Here is a 22,094-nt window from a genome sequence, read left to right on the forward strand (position 1 = left end):
TTTTCCAAATGAAGACAAATGATAATAGACTTTCCATTTCAATATCGATTGTTCTTTGCTGATATAGATATATGTACAATCATGCACTTATCGAAAAAATCAACAACAAAGTAACGGAAAAAAACCCCGAGACAGAGTATACAATTATCAAATTAAAAAAATTAGTTAAGTTTTTGAATATTTATATTTTTCTTATTCCAGCTTATCTTGGATGTTTTGGATATCTTTTGGCTATGGCTGTGGACGACAACGTTAACCATGTTACCTTTTCGAACAGAATCGGAGTTTACCGGAAATTACATTTCTGCGCAGTGTGCGGAAAGGCGTACAGTAGAAAGATAGAACTGGATATGCATCAATTCTGTCACTCTGTTCCTCTCGCTGCCCCCGAAAATCTCTTGCGCGGTAACTTGGGGGATCTTATGACGCAGTGTCCATGTTGCTTCAAAGCATTTTGCAGACGACAGGATCTGATGTGTCACATGGATAATGGAGAGAGATGTGTAAAAATTGAATCGGAATCGTCGATTGCGATAAACCATCAGAAACAGAGAATGGGTCAAAGTTCCGGAAAAGTGAAAAAGTATATGAGTAAGCCAAGAGAAGACAGACATGTGAAATATAACGATAGATCTAGAAGATTTGGAGAACTCATAACAACTCAATATTATGGACCAGTTACAAAATTTGAAAGACAGTGTGCAATAGTGCAGCGATTTTTGGACGCAGAGAAAAGTTCCTCTATATCTAAAGTGAATTGTGTTAAGGGAAGATATTCAAGAAGGGCCGAAGCAACAAAAATGGACGGCAGCAACTTGTTAAGCGACCAGAAAAAAGATATCAATTCTAACAATGCAAACTTTACAGCTCACGCGGGAATGTCCAATTAGGGACGTGGTTTGTTACTAACTTCTCCTAATTAGGGGCTACTCTACCTTGGGTGAACCATAGATAATGGTGTGTCAGGATACTGACAAAACCTTTTTTTGACTGGTAGTTAAACTGAACTCATGTTGATGTATTTTTTCTGAATAAATTTTGTGTTCTATGAACTTAGCGTTTCGCAACTTATTTAAAGATCGAGATATATGGTCACGATTTCGGTCAAAAATTATTTTTCCGTTTTTAATGTGTACAATGCATTAGGAAGGTATTTTTAAATTTAATAGGCAACCAAGATTGAGTGTCATATGTTGAGTTATAAGCGAGTTGCAGAACTTACAATTCTTTGCAATGTAAACAAAGCTTTTGTTTATATATATATTGAATGTTGAAGTGAAAAGTCATTGTTTATGTGACACAGAATTTTGAGCCCTGTATCTTGCTTATAACTGTAAGACTGACTCTCAAATTTCAATTGATCACTAGAAATACATTCCTAAAGCATTGCAAATAATAAAACAGAGAAATAAAATTTGACCAAAGTCGTGAGCATGCCCCTTTAAAGCTGTACATACTAGAATTGGCGTCATTTATGACGGTGAAAAAGCATACTCTGAGTTATTTATATAATATTAGTTTCCTGCCAAGAATGTAATGTCTCCCTTTGAATATTAATCTATCATGTGACATCAACAGCTAATTTTAGACTACTAGTATACAAAATTGGCGGAGGATCAACACCTCCAGAATTGCTTTATTTTTTCAAGAGGGAACAGATACACATTCGTCTGTCGTTACGAATTGTCATCTAGTATAAGCATAAGAGCAAGAAAACATCACATTCAACAATTTGACAGTTTTTAGAAATATTTATCAGGATTATAGCAATTGTGTGCAAGTCATTTCGGAAAGAATACAAGGATTATTTGAAAAATAACATATCGAAAGAAATACGAGTAATCATATAAAACTCTAATTTCTCAAAAACAAATAATGTTAAAAGTAGATATTTAGATATCTTTCACAACTTCTGTTCCTCTTTGTCTCACTCGCTTCTTCAACTTTCCTACGATGATAGCGATGGTCATTGCCAGAATTACCCCTCCAAAGACAAGGGAGATAACAAGCAACAGTGTAGAATTTCCGGAGGTGAGTTTATTTCCGTTTCCGGACGGGCCACCTATTAAAAAAACAATCATCAACGTGTAACGTTAAAAAATTATTCGATACAAAGTTAAGGGGGATTCACGTCTTAACAAATGATTGTAGAGTGGACACTTATCACCACATTTCATATTTTTCAAATTTTTAAATCTTTAATTTAAGGCTGCAGCTGCGCAGTTCTAAGTGATAGACAAAGGCATTGTTCTGAACTTGCGTAAACAATCTGCGTACAAAACAACGCGTAAAACATCAAATGCATTGCTTTTGTATCTTTCGAAAGCAGTTTTTGTCAGTTTTGGGCATAAACTAGTTAGTTTAAAAAATGTTTACATATTAATTCATATTTAAATAAGATGGCCGTAAATCCACCTTAAACACATTACGATTAGATATCTTCAAAACTGTAGCGTACTGATGTTACATTAAAAGAAAATAGTCATTTAAGTTTATTATATGAAAACGGTAGACAGTTTTGATAGAACCTTAAATTTGATTTGATAAAAGTGGCTTTATTCATTTAATACAATGTGTTGTCATGTTTATCATTTCAATAAAAAAAAATAAAATTTGAGGCACATTTGTCAACGAAGTCTACACAATGGATTTTTCACGAAAACAATCTAAAAAAAATCATTTTAATGAAACCTCAGTATTCTTTTAAAAAAGAGATTAAATAATCGGAAATCTAGTGAATATAAGTATATTAACTTGGATATAACAATGTAATTTCATTTTGATTTAAGTAACATAATTATGTAAAAGAAAACACATTAGATCTTCCTTGAAACTTTACACTTTCACGAACTCTCTGCGTACTTTACTTGCTTCTTATAAACTCTGATGATTCCCGATTTAACCAAATAATTTATTCATGCATACCACTAGTCAACCTGACAGCGTCATTGACATCAAAGCTCTCCACTGGGCCATCGAATACGACGTTACCTCCTCCTAATCGCTTGTGATGACAAGTTTGCTCACAAGCAGCGCTGTAATCGTTTGATTTACAAAAGGTAGCATTGCAGTGAAGATATAAGGAATTTTGATCGGTTGAATATTCGAAATCTTGGAAATAGAAGCGAGTTTCGTGTGTATTTTGTGACAGAATCCTTGCATTTGGATCAATAACACATCTGTAAAATAAATATATTATTCTTTTGAAATTTAACATTCTTAATCGCATACTTTCAACTTAATGGACATGTCTTTATGAAATTTGAAAACGCATGATTTAATTCTGATATTTTATCAAATAACAAACTATACTATTCAGATGGTACTTATATCTTATTTAAACAAATATTTATCTATGAACAAAACTAGGAAAAATTGGCATTACCCATTTTGTATAATGAAATATTTCAAGTTGGAATATGGAGATGCTGTGGGTGTGGCATAACAGTCTGACAGCCTCATTTTCTGACTGTAGTCTCTGACATCGGTAAACGCTTTAACATACACAGTATCACCAACTTTGGATCCATACAGAGATTTAGGATGTTGGAAGGAAGAATCTGTGTAAAATCGTAGATGAACCGTGTGGTGTGTTGAGCCGGTCACGTGATGTGCTGGAGGGATAGTGGCAAGGCCGTGATAGTAATGGTTGGAGCTTTCTTCGTTTCGGGGTAGAAAACAATCAACTGGCACTCTAAACCGATATTCACGAACGATGAAGTGATGGTTCGGGTCATGAACTGCATAGATGATTTCATTGGAGTGAACAATATTATCCTTGGAAGTCTATGCATCAAAATGAATTATGAGTAAAGATTATGAGTATATAATTACCATATACATGTAAATATACATGAAGTACACAAAGTTACATTAATTATAATATCTATTGACTGTAATATTCATTCAGTAAAAATATTCTAATATATCGAATCTAAATTCAAAACACAATCATAAACTTTGATCTAATTAGATGATTCTCACCTTTGTTTCCGTGTTACAAGTAGTGTAATCAGACCGGAAGCGAAGATAATTTCCGTCCACGTATCCGGTACAGCTGTCTTGACCTAGATAAAGGTCACCAGGGTTAAAATCCAGGTATCTGCTGTACAGGGGAGGAAGATACACGGCTGCATTCCAGTTGTTCTCGTTGCAAGCGACGGTTATAGCGCTTTCTATCGATAAACCTGTGTACATGACCCAAATATTTTGCATATATAATAAATATATAAAATAAATAAAAAATGTGTAAAAGACCTAAAGAATTCTACTGAAAGTGGATAAAAGACATGAATTTTTCTATATATAATTTGGAGAGAAAGAAACACTTGTGCAAAAGACTAAAATCTTTTTTTATAGATTAAAATGTGACATGGAAAAAAGGATATTTTTAAATACCTTAATTTCCGACTGAGAAGAAAATTCAAATAAAAAAAATCATACCCAAATCTTTATGAATAGAATAAGTGAATTTCTTATTATATAGCATATTAAACTTTTACGAGTTTAATTTTCATTAAATGATAAAACAAACAATCAGTGTAGGACACAAAAACACGAAAAATCAAATGAATCCATAGAAATATTAAATGTAAAACATAAAATTTACATTTTGCATACCGTTATAGCTGTCGCAATTACGTCCAGAATATCCACTAGGGCACGTGCAATAGTATCCTGGGTATCCATAGTTGTGATAGCACGTGCCGCCATTATTACAGGGATTGTGGGAATAACAGGGATCATATGACGTTGTTTCATAATAACCTTAAAAAGTTCATAAAACATATAAAATATGGAAAAGAGTTCACTTATTTATTTTTCTTATTTTCTAATAACAAATTTGGTTGACCTTAAAATTGCTGGAACAATAAGTTAACACGATATCAAAATAAAAAATGAAATATTTAGGAACTATTATCAATTGAAAAATTCAAAACATTGTTAAAAAATTTCAAAATTTAGTAACAACAAAAGAAAACTGTTATTATTTGGCAAAAAAAAAGATAATCAATATGGACTACTCAAAATCTTGCTCATACCAAGCTCACATACTCAACTATCCAATATTAATTGCTACACAAAACCTTGGTATGCATACAATACATCAAATAATAGTAATTTGCGTTTAAAAGGCCAACATTTGAAGAAACGTTATGAAAATCCCTAATTTCAATCTACACAGTGTATTCTTAATATTTAAAAGTTTTACAAAAATCTGAAACAAAGAAGTTCGTGATTTTATCAGCATAACAAAAAGACCTATAATCGCACGTCCAAATTAATATCTTCGATTTACTAAATTAAGAAACAGTAAAGTTTCTGTATTCTTTTAAAGATTATTGATTAACTTCCTCGTCAGATACATCAACTTTAAGATAAAGCCACTTTTTCCGATTTCGATTTAGAAAATACCATAGGATACGCCAAAGACCAAACATAATTTTTACGAGAGAAATATATGAAATAGGCGAAGTAACTAAACATAAGTAAGACACAGAGGTGTCTCTAAACACGAGAATGGTCAAGGATAATGATGGCAAAAGAAGATTCTGTCAGCAACAATTCAGCGCAGATTGCTAGCTACTTCAGTAGATTGTCTTTAGAGAAGAGGAAGACGTTACTCAGTTCATAAGAAGAAGATGATTATAAAAATGATACCATGGAAATCAGAAATCTTGCAAAATGGTAAAGTGCAGGCATTTTATCTAGAAAGACGGACTTACTTTGAAATAATGTTATTTGCATGTAACAATTACTGGAAATTAATTTACCAATATACTATTGTAGATTTAGACAGTACAGAAAGATTATTATTAACTTATCTATATCAATGATAGGACTCTCTACTAAATCATGAAGTATATCATTAATATAAAGATTTCAGAAAACATCAGTAGAAGAATTTGGAATACGACTCACCCCGTCCATACCCCAATGCCATGAAGCTACCAAACAATTACCTTAAATATGCCTTTTATATTTATTACTATCTATGATTTCTAAGATATCAAACGAAAAATGCATAAGCATTGCATAATGCACACTATCAGATTATTTGTTTTTGATAACTATCTATCGGAGTCACCAATATTTTTTCAATAACTTAAAGATTACAGAGCTCTGTTGCTATGCAACTCCTTTGTTTGCTATGCAAATGATACAACTGATGCCGAAATTTAAGTATCAGGGCTATATATATATATATATTGCTTTGAAGTAAAATTGGTTGTTATGGGCAATTAACAGAGTTTTTTTCTCTCATAATATCACTATATTTAATGATAATGCAAGAGTATAATGAAAGTAAATGTATATGAAATTGAAAGTTATCGTAAAAACGTGATGTGTATGTTTACCATTATTAAAGAGTAAACACATAAGTTTATTCGTTTTTTTCACACAAGCAATAACAATGTTAATTTCAATTGATTATGTCATTTGAAGATCAACTTTTGTTTTGTAAAACTCAGATTTATTTACATGCTTAGCTTGTTGTAGATATAATGTATAACTGTTTAAAAATAAAAGGTACTTTTTTAAATCCTAAACCTGTAAAGTATTGGCGCTATTAGGACAACAGACGCCAAGGTATTAAGATTTTGCTTTTAAACTTTTTGCATGCTACATATCTTGGTAATCAGCATTAGGTATGTTGTATGTGTTATCGGCATTTTTTTTTTTGAAAAGACATTCTTCAGAACAATGTTAAAATTTTAAGAAATATTTCTTAACATACGGTAGTTTCCGTGGCAGATAGTAAAAAGGGGGATAACGTTTTGTTTGTCAAATATCATTTTCGTTTATGTAAAAGTTGTGTACTTTAAACACTTTTTACAACCAATAAAAGAAAATAGTTACAATTTTAAATTTCAATCTAAAGCTTAGTGATTCATGTCATTATTTCTTCATGACATTCTGATTTAAGCGATGACATGCAAAATTAATGATAAAATTCTCTATTTATAAAAGACCTAATAATGCGTTATTTCTATCATTCTTTGAAATTTCGATATGAAAATGTTTCTTACCGACATAATATTCGCAGTTTTGACCCGAGTATCCTCTTGGACATGAACAATAGTAGTTTCTCGAGTAATAATAGTCCCTGGAGCAAGTTGCACCGTTTTGGCAGGGATTTGGATAGCATGCGTCATAGGTTGTAGCGTAATTTTGACCTAATAAATTGTACTTTAACAATAAAAATAATAAATACTGTATAAAGAGCTATTTCACCACATGTTGTTTTCGACACTTTATTCACATGCAAACGGTTTGCCCCGTCTTGATTTCTCCAGGACACAGTTGTACTTGAAGAAAAAATTGAAACATTTTAATTCGCCTAGTCTAAAATTCACCTGCTGACAATTGCAAAGAGGGCAAAAATAAAACGGGAGATTATTTACCTGTATACAGTATATCATTTCAATTATCTTAAAGTCATACTCATTTGTATTTAACAACATACACTCACAATTAAGTTTAAATGATTAATGAATTTGTGTCGGTGGCATTATAAATATTTCACAGACACTGAACGCTGCCGCATCTCTGCTCCTTTGAAACAATTGATATTGATGTATAGTGATACGAATTTAGCCAAGTTTTCACGAAACAGAGAATATATAAAAGATTAAAGCTGTTGAAACTTACAATGCAATCCTGTAAATCCGCTCGGACAATTACAATAGTACCCGGGATATCCATTATTGTACGCAATGCAGGTACCGCCATTATAACAAACGCCACTGTAACAGGTGCCATAGCTCTTGCTTGCTGTTTCGTATTCATCACCTTGTAAACAAACCGGAAAATCCATGAATTGTTTTATAATCAAGTGTCGAGGTTTATTTTTCTTAATTTTATGGTTCACAATTCTTAAATGAAATATGCATGTACAGAGGACATTTTGAAGTTTAAAATAGCAAATTCAAAAATAGCTCAGTGATGCTTTGTTCCTGGCTTTATCAAGACGTGATCAGCATTGACCGTTTAAATTCTTTATCCAAGGCCCAAGGAGCCGGACTGTTAAGCGTCAATTCCGCCCAAGAGCACCAGTTTATCGACACGATACTAGAGAGAATTGACAGGGATAGGTACGGAGATTCTAAAAACAATCTTTACACCATTTACATACAGCTACTCATACGATCAATCAGCAATTTAATTATAATAAAATGTTTGTTCTTTCCAATTTTTGTGCTTAAGGAGGCTGTCTGGTCAACACAAATTACACATCGGGTCTATATCTACCTTAACGTTTTAAAAATTATTATTTGTTTAGCTATGAGCTGTTATTTGGTAAAGTATAATTCCACACATTTCTTTATAACGAGATTCATTTGGTCTAAGAATTGCCATGCACGAATGTCCAGCTCTCTTTTATAATTTTCAGTTTTTGTTAGCATTGAAAGTGTTCTTAAAACATTGAATAGACGCCCACTCATTTATTTAGATCTTTCTGGTACACGAGTGGATACAGGGATGAGAAGCACATCAAGTGGAGCGGAGACGGTACCGTGTCACGTGATGACGTCATGTTTTGGGCAAGCCCAGACGACTTGCAGGGTTTCTCAAAATTCATTGTATACAAATATTCAGGTAAAGTACAATATAAGACCACAAGTTCAACACATGCACATTCCTTCATAGGGGTAATATACACTGTATTTATTGTTCATTCATATTCGTTTTTGCAGCATCACTTCAAAAGTATGCATGGGGAGCACCTGATGGCAGAGAAGCTTACAGATTTATATGTGAAATTCCCATAACTGAAACCCAGCGGCTTCTACAAGAGAATCGCGATTTCAGTAAGACTTTTTGTGAAAATTGTATAATGATGATTATATGAAACAAATATCCTAATGTTTAACCATGATATTGCGAGTTAAACTGAGTTTTCTTACTTGTAGTATTAGTTGGTGTGTTCACATAGCTTGATGTTTCATCTACAAATAAAATAAAGTTATGCTTATCAATCAGGACAAATGACTAAAAGAAATATCGCATGTATGAATATGCAGTTTTTTCTTCTTGAAATTTTGTTGTCAAAAATCCAGCAATCAATCGCATTTATACTTTTTCCTTCTGTTTTTTTTATTTACTTTGGTTCAAACAACTGGTTGAAGGGAATTTGAAAATGGAAAGTTCATTATAATACTTAAAAGGGAATGATCACAATTTTGGTTAAAAATGTTTTTTCCCTTTTGAATGTTTACAATGCTTCAGTAAAGCATTTCTAAAAGTCAACCAAAATTTGAGTGCCAGTGGTCGAGTTATAAGTGAAGTACAGAGCTGACAATTCTTTGTTATGTAAACAGAGCTCATGTCATATTTTTGTTTATATTCTGTATTTTCTAGGTTTACACTAAAATGAATTTGACAAACTCTAGGGATTGTTTATATTTGTTGAAAATTATAATCAGCAAATTGAAAAATCAGCTTGAAGAGAACTCTTTACTGTACATTGAATTAATGTCATTAAATCATGACAAGCGCCTTGTTTACGTAACAAAGAATTGTAAGCTCTGTATCTTCCTTATAACTTTACAACTGACACTTAAATTTAGGTTGATAATTAAAAATACTTTACTAAAGCATTGCAAACAACAATTATAGAAAAATCAATTTGACCAAAATCGTGATCATGCCCCTATAAAACTGATTAATGATTAAATGGAAACAATTAAACTACACTGTTAAGGATTTTTGTATTTGTTGTTCTTGTTCTATTTTTTAAATGAAAAACCATCGAACCGCCTAACCCCCCCCCCCCCCCAAAAAAAAAATGCATACTACATGTACATGTATTTTACCATTTTGAAAAGTAGATAATTATTGTAATTTTATATATCAAATTATTGTGTATAATATTAAAATATATAATGCTCTCTGGCTTTATTTACCATTTTTTAAACTTAGAACGGATACATAAGTCTGAGATTCTAGAAAGAACTTCATCAGTCGATGCGTAAACAAGCCAACTCTGTTTTTATATGCATGCATACCTCGACATGCTATTCATAAGTATATCACTCTATTTATTCTAAATGCGAATTTGCCTTTAAATTTTCAAAATTAATCATACAAGATGAAACTAATGAATGTGTTTTGCTGCATTGCGATGTTTTTCTATTGTTCTCCTTTTTGAAAGATCAGGATCAAAACAAATTTGGTCTTTTTTATGAAAATAGAGCTTATGTGTATCCTTCAGTCATTTATTTTAAAAGAAAATTTAGTTCTGTACTTCATTACATCTAATCAAATGTTAGTATTATCTTAGAGACCTTATGATCCTTAAGCGACATTCATGTATTGTACATATCCCTTCTTAAATAACTACTGAACTTACAAGCATCCGCCGTTGAAGCTAAAAAAAGATAAAAAAACAACAACATTGTAACAAAAATGTCACCTGTTAACAAGATAGTAATTAATAAAAGTACAATACAAAATGGCTTTATAACACGACTGATACGTATAAATCTTACCTCGAGCCCACCACGGCAAGGTTGTAGATGATACTGAAATATTTAAATATTAAGTTATGTCAGAAAGTTCATAAAAATAGACTATATAATATGTGCACAATAAAATCTATGTTACAAAAAAAACCGCTCCGATATTTATGATTGCACAATTACGTTCAAAAACTGATAGAACAAAAAAAAATTAAACAAGAAATAAACAAATAAGCCTGGAGTAAGGGTGTATAGATAAATCAGATGATCTATTTTTGGCAGAACATTGTATGTTCATAATTTGTATGAAATTGTTTTTGTCAACGGTTTTTTTCACAACCATCAACATATATTTAATATTTTTAAATTAATGTATCAGTTGTCTGCCTAATTTCAGGATTCAAGTCCAATAATAATGTTCGTCAATTTGTTTACAACTTTTAAATACAAAAGCAATGTTAATAGTAGTGAAATTAGTAGTCTGAAGTAATAAATTTATTTAAATACTATAAAGACAAAAATGTTTGTAGTGAATGTGATATATCTTATATTTCTTACATTTCTAAACATTAAAAAAAAACAAACCAAAACCAAAACAAAACAAAACAAGTCCGTTGTTTTATCAATTGTTTTAGTTATTTTTGGGAAAATGGATATATTAAAGTAATAATTAATGTGCATGTGTTTTGCTACAATAAATCAGATTCGATGAAAGTCGCTTCTGACGCAATATATTGTTAAGGGTCCTGTACACCTGAGGAAAACCTTCTGCACACAATCCGGACTTCTAAATAAATCACTTAAAGATATGGATTCATAGCATGGATCAACTTCAAAATGACAGAAGAGAATTTCAGTTTTCGTAAGAAAGTCAACTTTCAAACTTTTACTACTATTCATAAAACCAAAGATCCCTGCAGTACTCGAAATCGGAACCGGCATGTCAATGGCTCGAGACTACAACCATTGCACAGCAAAGATATACACTAAAATTTGGCAATATAAGCTGTTTTAAACATGTTAAAATCGTCATGGTGTGACGTACTAACTTAAAAAGTAGACATAGGGATGTTCAGGATCCTGTACAGGATGACTTTATCAAAACACATTCTTTATGGAGCATATACGACTTATAATCCTCTAAAATGTTCTTAAATACGCTTGTTGTAAACATTTTACTTGAACATTTTTCAGGAATGTAAACACTTTTGTAGTAAGTTTTATATTTGCTTATAAATAAGCAGGGGGATTTTTACAGTATTTATGCAAATGCTTAAAACTACGTAAAATACTCTCGCACATATAGAAAAAATCGAAAATTTAGATTGATAAATCAAGCATCCGCGTAATTAATACACAAGGGTACTGTGGACTATGGAAAACGTGTAATTAACGACAAACGCAGGTAACCACTTTCATTGTAGCACTTATCTGAAATAGGAGTTACTTATTAGAAAAGGAGCACAATGTCATTAACGGATTTCAGCGTACAAAACTACAAAAATCGTTTATTTTACCATCTGTAAAATACACAAACTTTTAATGTTGCTACAAAGTTAAATATAATACACTCTCTGCCTGTCTGAAGAAACTTTCTCAAAAATATGGGTACATTTACGGTATGATTTTATGAAAAATTGAAATTATCCGCACTTTGAAGCAGATTATAAAAATACTTCTGTAACAAAAATTATTTTCCTGTAATAAGAAATTAAAGAAAAAACCCTGAACAAATTAAAGAATCTGTTGCACCAAATTTCCAAAATATTCTTTGAAAAAGTCCTAACTGGGCTTCTGTAGGTTTTGACTCACCTTTCACTGGATACAAACAAATTTAATTTTAAGTTTCGCTTTTACACATTCGGCATGTAATATCATCTACTTAACTTAATGCAACATGTGGAAGCCGTCGTGTTACTTTAAAAGATGATTAGATATATTAAATGTTTCTGTCTTAAGGTTGAATGTCCCTCTGATAAGGGAGATAACTTTTGTAGAAAATAATATCACTTTGTTTCTGTTAACTCACAATTAAGGCATGTAACAACAAGGGAGGTGGTCCTGGGTCCTTATTTATGTTGGAAGGCGATACACTTATTTAAATTCAATAATATAGAAAAAAAAAATTACCGGAACGAATTGAACCCCAGGGCTTTTTTAAAGCAGTCGGCAAAAAAGTAAAGAAAGCTTTTACAAAATATTACAAGAAATGTATCATAATGATAAAGTATTTATGAGGCAATACATGTATCTACATGACTATTCCTCCTCTTCCATATCCCGATGGATTAATTCTTTTTTTAAATATATCAAAATTTTATGTACTTGTTCAGTACATGTACAGTTGATGTTTTAGGCCAGAGAATATTTGGATGGAATGTTTTTATTTCTCTATCTGTAGCTCGGTCACAGAGCTGAATGAATTATAATTTGGAAAAATTTGACGAAGACAATTACAAATTCTATACTTAGTTATAATCGTTTAAATCTTATAACATTTCAAATCTTTAAGATTTAATAAGGCTTTTCTATTCTGAGGGAGCAGATATGGGAAACAAATTTAAAAAATAAATCAATATCTCATTTGATTCAAGACAATAAATCCCTATATTGATATTATACCAATTACTGGGAGATTATTCGCTTCATTCCCTTGTTGTGTTATAACAAAATTTATGCTCTGGTTTACATTTTTAGAATTTCTTAATATATAGATCAATTTACTATTATCTTATCCAAATTTGAAAACAGAAAACCTTTTTTGAAAATTTAGAAACTGTGGCAATTTATCATGCAGTATATGTAAAACATGTATGTAAAACCTTCAAAAGTCTATGATAAAGAAAGATAACTCTTGCTGATTGAAGCAATGTTTTTGCAAACCTATACAACAAGATGCTATTCTGAACTAAAATGCTGCGCTTCAATATGTTTTGTAATATGAAATGAAAATGTATATAACTATGTATTATTTTTATATACATTTTGGATTTTTAATTTTATGCTGCAATGGTAAAAGTTTGCTTTTTCTAATCACTATGTCTAGTTTTCTTCATATCATGATTAGAGACATTATCAATTTTTGAAAAATCTAGCAGCGCTTCATCACTTCATTTTTGTTTCATATGAATCGATTGATATTGACTTTGATGAAAATCAATATGAATTTTTTTTAAAAAATATATGGCAAAATTAATAGCAGAGGGATATTACACCTTAACTAGAGACTACCGTGCAAAGACTACAAATAAGTGCATAACATAAACTTAGGTCACTTTATATTATTTAAACCTTTTATGTTTATTTTTTCATCATTAATTCAACTGCTTACATACACAATGACAATATTCCTAAGCATGAAAGAAGTGTTTTTGGTTTATGAAAGAAAATGCTGATGTACCCACCATGACAATAGATGTATACAACGCCAGAACAGTAACTTTGTGTCCGGATAGCACAACTATGAATATCGTATGAATAGCAATTTGTGTTCACTGTGGTGTAATGGTTCATTGGTGAATGACTGGAAATAAAATACATATTACATTACAATACATATCCATAAGTCAACGTTTAATTGGATTCAAATATCCAATGATTACATATAACATACGTTGAATATGAACTATATGCCAATCCCCATGTATGACATATTGCCACTCCGTCAGTACTAGAGAACCCATTTGAGCATACTTCGTAATTTTTGTAGCCATTTTGAAAATGTGCAATGTAAACACGCCCGTAAGTCCCATGCTCTATGGTTACATCGGAGATTCCTGTAAATAGATTTTTTATGCACAATATAATATGATACATGTACTTTATACAAAATCAAAGTGCTTAAGGAAGGAGTCTTTTCTGGTTTTCGACTTGTCAATCGTAAATTTGATTAATTGTTCATTAAATCAAGATGAAATCAAGATGAAAGGAAATTAAAATAGTATATTTTTCTTTTTTTTTTTACTATCATACAACTTTGCATAGAAAAATGTAATCAATGTTTAGAATGGAACAAGGACTATATTTTTGGCGTAACATTGGCGTAGGAAAATATCACATGTTGCGCAATTCAGAATTGCTGCAGATTATATATATAATGAGTCTGTTTTAGCATTTTAAAAACAATAACAATAATGTTGGTTTTTTTTTTACTAATGTGAACTAATAATATGATACTTGGGTTTCTGAATATGTTTTTAAAATATGATTTGCCTATCAAATAACATTTTTATAAGCTTTTTAAAGCGCCCATTCTATACACTGATTTTTGTGAAAAAATCACTCAAATCAGTTTTTCTCTCTTGGTCAATACATTAGCTTTTCTGTCAATTTATATCTTTATATAAAGTCTTCATAATACATAGAAATATTTTATTATTGGAAGCATAAAAAAATAATCAAAATTTCTTCAAAATTTAAGAAAATTAGAGGAAATGCGGGCTAAGCAATATCAATTTTAGTATAAACATTTATTCCAATTTAGTAGTATAAGCTGATAGACACTCTCATGGTCTATGATTTCATTGAAGATTTGCATCTTCAAATCTTAAACAAATGTCTACAGAACTATAAAGAGCTACACTTGTTTTTATCATTCTTTACGTTGAGGAAAAAGGTAGTGACCTTGACCTGACCTTTATCCGAAAACAAAAAGGTCAAATTTAATTAAACTGATAGAATCATTAAGTAATATGATCCGTTTGACTGTGTCAAAATTTCATGTATTTCTTATTATAAGAAGTATCTTTGATAATGAAAAGACTCCTTCCTTAAGATACAGATATCCGAGCTTATTATATGTATATTGAAAACGTTTTCATGACATGGCATCTATCGTGATATTAGATTGGTTAAATTAAAAAAGTACAATATAGGGGACCGTTATGATAAAACTATTATATTTCAATATGTTTTGCTAAATAGTTGTACATTTAACCAATGTAAATGATCTTTGGTAAGAACATTTAAACTAAAACAATACCAGTACTCTTTATTGGCGTGAAGAATTTTATTCAAATTTAACTTTGCAATATATGTCTTATCTTACGTGTTAAATCAAAACAAACATATTCACTTACCAACTGTTAACATACTCTGAGATGTTGGAGCGTGTGTTGTCAACCATTTTGCTAAATGACGAATCAATAAATATTTCCAAGCATTAATATTGTTTAAAAGTCAACTCCATATTTTTTAAATATTCAACTATTATTCCATGAATTTATTATAAGCAACAGTGCTTTTCTAAAGGAAAATCTTAGGATTACTTAAAGGGGCGAAGTCACAACTTAGATAAAAAATTAATTTTTCGTTTGTATAGCTTAAAATGATTTAGTAAGGCTTATTGAATGTAGAAAAGAAAATTATAGGTTAAGTCTTTAGACCTGAAATTATTGGAACAAACGCTTTAAACTGTTTATATTGTTCAACACGAATTAGCAGATAGAACAATTAACTTGAAAAAGAACTTTTAGCGGTTTATCAAACCAATGTTAACAATAATATAGCATAAGCCTAGTTTACCTTACAAACAATTGTGAGCTTTGTATCTAGTTTACAACTTTACGACTGGCATTGAAATGTTTGTTGATCTTTTGATTTGCATATCTTAAGCACTGTAAACGATAAAAATAAAAGCGTTGAAGACCAAATGTTTAAAATATCTGCAGGATTCAAATAATTTTATTGAATTTCAATAAAATTAAATGCAAGCGAAGAAAAAAAAAGACTTAACAATTTTCATCAGTTTCCAGTTTTTAAGCGTTATCCGGCTAGATGATTCTGAGCTCGTTTATATTGCCGTATTGTTATATCGTCTCATGTAAAAACTCACACACGCACCTGCAGTATGGTCCCATTCTCTCCTAAAATATCATGATTTAAACAAACTTGAATCTAGACTATCTGCGGTTGTGAACTTTTCTCTCCATATGAATTTTAAAAAGACTTGAAAGTTTTCTCTATCTCTCTTTATGTATAAATTAAATCCCTATTGTTGCCTACTTCACCCTTTGAAATTATGATTTGAAAAAATTTAAATCTTAGCCACCTGAGGCTGCTTTCACACATGTTCAACAATTCTGGCCAAATATTGTTTGAGAAAAAGATTATCAAAGAGTTTGATCTATAGTTTTCTGTGTAAAATGTCAACCCAAAAATGTGGACCCACTGCACACATTGATATAATGATTTGACATTAAAACTACTCTACCTGAGAACGCCTCCATACAAGTTTCAGCCATTCTGGCAAAATAACTTATCCGAGAATTAGTGTTTAAATTGCAAACAAGTTTTTAAAGAATTCTAGTTATATCGCCTTGAATACATATGTGGCCCTTTATTTTAAGAGACTTGAATCTCCTTCACCTTAACATGCTTTGTGCAAGAGAAGTTTAATCAGCCCAGTAGTTGTGGAGAAGAACAAAAATGTAAAACATTTTCGGACGCAGACAGATGGAGAGACAGACGGAAAAGACAGAGAAAGAGAAGAACAGATAAACAGACAGACAGACATCGGACAGACAGACCCCATGATCATAAAGGTTCTTCTGAGTTGTCAATTCAGGTGAGTTAAAACTATTTAAGCACTAAACACTATCTTTTGCACGCAGCCAGAATGATTAAGGACCTCCAAATATTGTCTTCAAAGAATCATTATACTTTTCTTAAAATGAAAGGAAAATATTTAGATATCATAGTAATTACGATGAATTCCTTAATATTAAAAGGGAGAAAAATCTTAATCTCCGAATCACATTATTGCAGTGACATTAATTTTTTTAAAAGACATATTCAGCTTGATACAGTATTTGTTGTAGACGTATTATAAATTTCTTATAGTGAATACGAAACAAAGAATTTCCTAGCATTTCATACCAACAAAGCAGCATCGAAATATATCCTAATAAAGACTGTGCTTCAAAAAAGTTTCTTCAAGTCAAAAGATGACCTGATAAGTCTCCTTCGAAATAGAAGGAAATTAATGTTCAATATCATAATCAACACAGAAACAATATTATTGGTTTTCGAAAAACTATGTTGTGGACAAATCAAAGATTTCATTTTCTTTGATTTAAAACTAAACATTTTTAAATGCAAAAAATGAATTTATCTATGTTTTACCTAATATGATACATGTATAAGAATATCATTAGTTTAAATAACCTATTTAAAGCTGACATGAATTCATAAAAGCATTTTGTCGCCATACTAGTTTCGATCGCTCCTCTACTGCCACTGGGGTATATATACCGGTTGAGAAAGTTACGGTCGGTTGCTTTCCGAACGAGACATTCACGTTGCATGGACTTCTAAATGCATGAACTACACATTGTAGTAAAATGTAGTAATAAAGAAAACAACAATCAATGATATACAAAATATATTTATTCTTTGAAAGGATGTCCAAGGTATGCGTTTTATTTTGCACAGACAGTGCTGCCTTACTTCGCATGCACATCGAACACGTGTGTAGTTCATATAGAGTTCATAACGTCTGCATCTTCTTGAAAACCCCGGCGACTCTACATCCAACACAGTAGCTGAATGATAGTAAATCCAAGAAAGTAACAACGTGTCCATACGTTCCTACAAAAACGCCACGTTTCTAAAATCCATGCGATAATTGACATTGCTCGATCTGCCACAGTGTGTGGTTTGCGCATGTGCGATGTTAATATGTTTTACGGTGCGACCGTTGGGGCGAGCACAGCATGTGATCAAACAATGAATTATAATAAATTAATAAAATAAAATTAACAACGTGAAATTTGAATGCTAAAAGATAAAACATACCTATTTTTCAGTAAATTTTCATTATTCATAGTTTATAAGATTTGTTATAATTTATTTATTTATTTATATGTAGAACAATAGTTTAATCTCAGATACAATGTTGTTAAATAATAAAGATTTTAATATATAAATATTCATTGCACTGCATCTCCTCTTTTAAAGTGATTGTGATTATGATTGATTTATTGATTTCCCCCCTTTTTTTGCAGTAGACATTTTTTCTTAAACTTACATATAAAACTTGACTCATCATAGAGCTCCCCCCATGCTAAATTTTTTTTCATTTTTGTCAATTTATACATAGAAAATCGACTTACCATGGATTTGCCCCTCCACTTAAAAAAAAATAATTAATGTTTAATTTTGTTTTTAATTTACGCTTAAAAATATTTGCTTATCATGTTAAAAGAACATGGTGTTGTCCCCCCCCCCGCCCCGCATGTAATAAATATAAATGGAAGTGAAAATAAAGAAACCATTGAACTGCTAAAGAGCTGAAGGATTAGAATTTTCATGATTAATTTTTCTTTTTGCTTGCAAAGATTTTTTGGATGAGGCTGCCATCCACCCACCCACCCCCTTTAAAAAAAGGCGCTGCTACGTATAACGTTACGTTTCAGGAAATTACCGTTATAGTGAATAAAATTTTTGTGAGCATTCATCCAAATTAGTGCAATTTACAACTGTTTCCTGTATCTGAAGAAATGTCCTTATTCGTCAGCTGTTCTTTATCTTAGCCTTTGCAAGGATTTTGGTCATTTCAGCAGATTTACAATAACTTCAATTAGAGTAATTTCCCCTTATCAGTGCTTATTGTGACGTCAAAGCTGACGTTGGTTAAGTGTCGTCTTACTCTTTAAAACCCCCCCTGAGAAATAAAAGTATGCGAAGTATACTGTTTTATTTACTTAAAAAGCATGACGTTCTTAAAATTACACATCTTATAAGCTTTTCAAAGGTTTTACTTTGATTCTCGGGAGAACGTGATGTTGGAACGTGAGGTTGGAAACCATTGGTACTATGAATTGTGGGTCAAAATTTACTGACTCCGAAAAAATATATCGGATCAATGTGTAAACGTTTGTGACGTCACACGATTATTTTTGATTGAAAGTGTACTGAGGTGAACTTTAGAGGTAACATTGACTGTATGTCGCTTACATCGTTATTGTTTTTACTGTCTAAATTTGTCTTGCTGATTCTCGTGAGAGTGAGAGTGTGAAGTGATAAAAATTGCCATGATTACAGGGAACTACTGGGACGATTAAAACGATTAAAACGATGCATTACTGGTCCGATTTACTGACGCCAAAAAAATCCGTTGAATGAATGTGCAACTAGTCCGAATTTTCTATTCATTCTATTCACACACGCCTTGCCGGTAGAGCTCGCTTCGCGCCGGCGCTGCGCGCCGGCGAGCTGCGCTCGCTATAACATACACAGGAAAACGGTCTACAATTTTCGAAGTATCTGCGCCTGGATTTCAGTCTGTCTTGTTTCGTCGTTTATTGGATATATCTTGCCAGTGCAGTGGTTGTCATATTATGTTTGTAAACGCGTTTTTACAAGTCTTTTCGTCCAAGGTAACGTGTTCGGGTGTATGAAATTACTGAATGCGGTGAAGCATGAATAGTGCTCTCGGCCTTATATAGGGGGTGTGTAGCGATGAGCAGAACAATAGAAATCGACAACTAATATGGCGGTAGTCGGAGATAAAGGGAAATAATGCGTATTTATGAATTCATGTCAGCTTTAAGAGTAATGATAATTTATATTAACATATTGCCATAGATTTGAATGACTGCTACATAAATTTGAAAGAACTATATATGATATTAGTCAATGGCCCCCATAATTCGCTATTTTTAAAGTGTTTCAGGTACATTAATTTGTTGTGTTATTTTATAAAAGAGTTGACATAAAATATGTTTTTCACCTATTTTTCGATTTATATGCACTCACTGACAGTAAATGACGTCAGAGGTTACGCTATTTTTATAATTCAATCAAATCCAGTAAAAATTGACATTTTTTAAAAACTTTTTTCGAATGGGAAATATAGAGCGACTGTTTGAACAAGAAATTGTTGTCACTTATATGTACTAAAGAGATACATCTTTGGTGAAAATGTTTTGTTTGTTCAAGCAGTAACTAAATGTTTCCTTACAGAAAAACTGCTTCAAAACAAGCCTTTTTATGATAAAAATGCGAAAATGGCGAAGAAAGGTAGATTTTATGATGTAATATTTATAAATTGTGGGCACTAAAATCTAAATGAAAATTATGAGAAAAACTTCAAATATATATTTGTACAAATAAAACAGAGAATTACAGTAAAATGACAATGTTCATTTAAGGGAACCATTTTAGACTCAAACCATATATAGTCCTTTAGATATATATCTCTACTGCAGTGTACATCTAATTTCATAAACTGAAACTACAAGTGTAATAGTTCAAAGTAACGAGAACATAGTAAATGATCAGTTTTATATTATATTGATTTCTTACTTGTTGTCGAAATTGTCGTTGTACCTAAAACGTCAATAAGAAAAATAATTAGACTCTGCAGGATAACTTGTTTTATTCTGATATCTTTTTTTTTTTGCTTATCACGTACAGTCCGATCTTTTATTTCAAGCAAATACACAATTTTTTACATGTACTTTATTTGTTTTAGCATTACTTAAAGGTTTTTTTTAAACATATTGTTAAATGGATCTTTCTAATCAGGTAGGTAACAAACACGATCTGATCTCGTAGTAGGGAATCAGTTGATCTTCAGAACAATTTTGAAACATTAGATATAATTCTTAAGTAATCTCAATACTTTTCAGGATATGAAAGATTAAAAATTTGAACTGATCTCTTAAAACACCTTATAACTTTTTTAACGTATAATATGATATTAACCATTGATTATAAATACCCAAGTACCTCTTATTTATTTTCTTGCTACATGTATGTAACGAACTCATCGTTATTTTTAATACATTCTTGTCAACAAAAAATGGAAGTTTTATCATTAAGGTATCAGAAGAAGTTTAAAAAATTGATTTTTAACACATTTTTGAGCAACCTCCTTTCATTTTCTTCGCAGAGGTTGCATGTATTACACCATTGATATACAGATTTCGCATAATGATATCTAGGTCAATTAAGATTTTAGGTACGATCGAGCAATTTTTGACAGAGTTGTGCGCCTTTGATTAACAAACCCCACTAATTTCCAGCTTCCATTTTGTTCGTGGGTGTTTCCAAGGGAGGGGAGCATAAATGTTACATTAAACATAATGTAATTCCACACCCATCAATTAATAATTATGGCATTGAAATTGTACAATAATCCTACGTATTAAACGGTGATTTTATTTTCTGAAAAATGAGCTGTTGTACCAACCAGAGCAATAGAGATATACTGCCCGTGAACAGTAGCTTTGTGTTTGGATGATACAGTTTGAAATGTCAGATAAATAGCAATTGGTGGCCACTGTGTGGTAATGGTTCCTTGGAGTGGTACTGCAAAAAGGAATGAAAATGATGAACAAAACAATGCCATTTCATAACGCAAATTACATTCGAGACAATCATTAAATGGTATTTATTAACATACGTTGAAAATGAACTATACGAATATCCCTTTGATCGACATAACGTCTCTCCGTCAGTATTAGAGAAGCCATCTGAACATACTTCGTATCTGTCGAGGCCATATTGATAATGTCGGATGTAAACACGCCCGTAAGTCCCGTACATTAAGGTAACATCAGAATATCCTGCCAATGGAAATGTTCTTTTTATTCACAATGATATAATATATTATATATACAACAAGAA

The 22,094-nt window shown here is 31.4% G+C and overlaps 1 protein-coding gene and 1 long non-coding RNA gene across 2 annotated transcripts in view; one reads left to right on the forward strand and one right to left on the reverse strand.

Moving 5' to 3' along the window:
* Positions 1-1,872: 1,872 nt before the first annotated feature.
* LOC105342829 (deleted in malignant brain tumors 1 protein) overlaps positions 1,873-22,094 on the reverse strand; it is an 87,964-nt gene continuing 67,742 nt past the window's right edge. Inside the window, exons 14-29 of the mRNA XM_066069297.1 lie at positions 21,871-22,033; positions 21,658-21,776; positions 20,769-20,792; positions 15,542-15,592; positions 14,077-14,239; positions 13,868-13,986; positions 10,494-10,526; positions 10,355-10,372; positions 8,910-8,951; positions 7,654-7,794; positions 7,032-7,178; positions 4,621-4,767; positions 3,985-4,187; positions 3,386-3,786; positions 2,926-3,179; positions 1,873-2,062 (exon numbers count right to left, since the gene is read on the reverse strand). Coding sequence (XP_065925369.1) covers positions 1,893-2,062; positions 2,926-3,179; positions 3,386-3,786; positions 3,985-4,187; positions 4,621-4,767; positions 7,032-7,178; positions 7,654-7,794; positions 8,910-8,951; positions 10,355-10,372; positions 10,494-10,526; positions 13,868-13,986; positions 14,077-14,239; positions 15,542-15,592; positions 20,769-20,792; positions 21,658-21,776; positions 21,871-22,033 — 2,195 coding nt within the window. The 3' untranslated portion in view covers positions 1,873-1,892. The remainder of the gene's footprint in view (positions 2,063-2,925; positions 3,180-3,385; positions 3,787-3,984; positions 4,188-4,620; positions 4,768-7,031; positions 7,179-7,653; positions 7,795-8,909; positions 8,952-10,354; positions 10,373-10,493; positions 10,527-13,867; positions 13,987-14,076; positions 14,240-15,541; positions 15,593-20,768; positions 20,793-21,657; positions 21,777-21,870; positions 22,034-22,094) is intronic.
* LOC136270739 (uncharacterized) lies at positions 8,004-8,813 on the forward strand. Its single transcript, XR_010708591.1, has 3 exons — positions 8,004-8,096; positions 8,456-8,601; positions 8,700-8,813. It is a non-coding gene; the product is annotated as an uncharacterized lncRNA (long non-coding RNA).

This window comes from Magallana gigas, chromosome 8 (assembly GCF_963853765.1).
Source record: "Magallana gigas chromosome 8, xbMagGiga1.1, whole genome shotgun sequence".
Taxonomy (NCBI): Eukaryota; Metazoa; Mollusca; class Bivalvia; order Ostreida; family Ostreidae; genus Magallana; species Magallana gigas.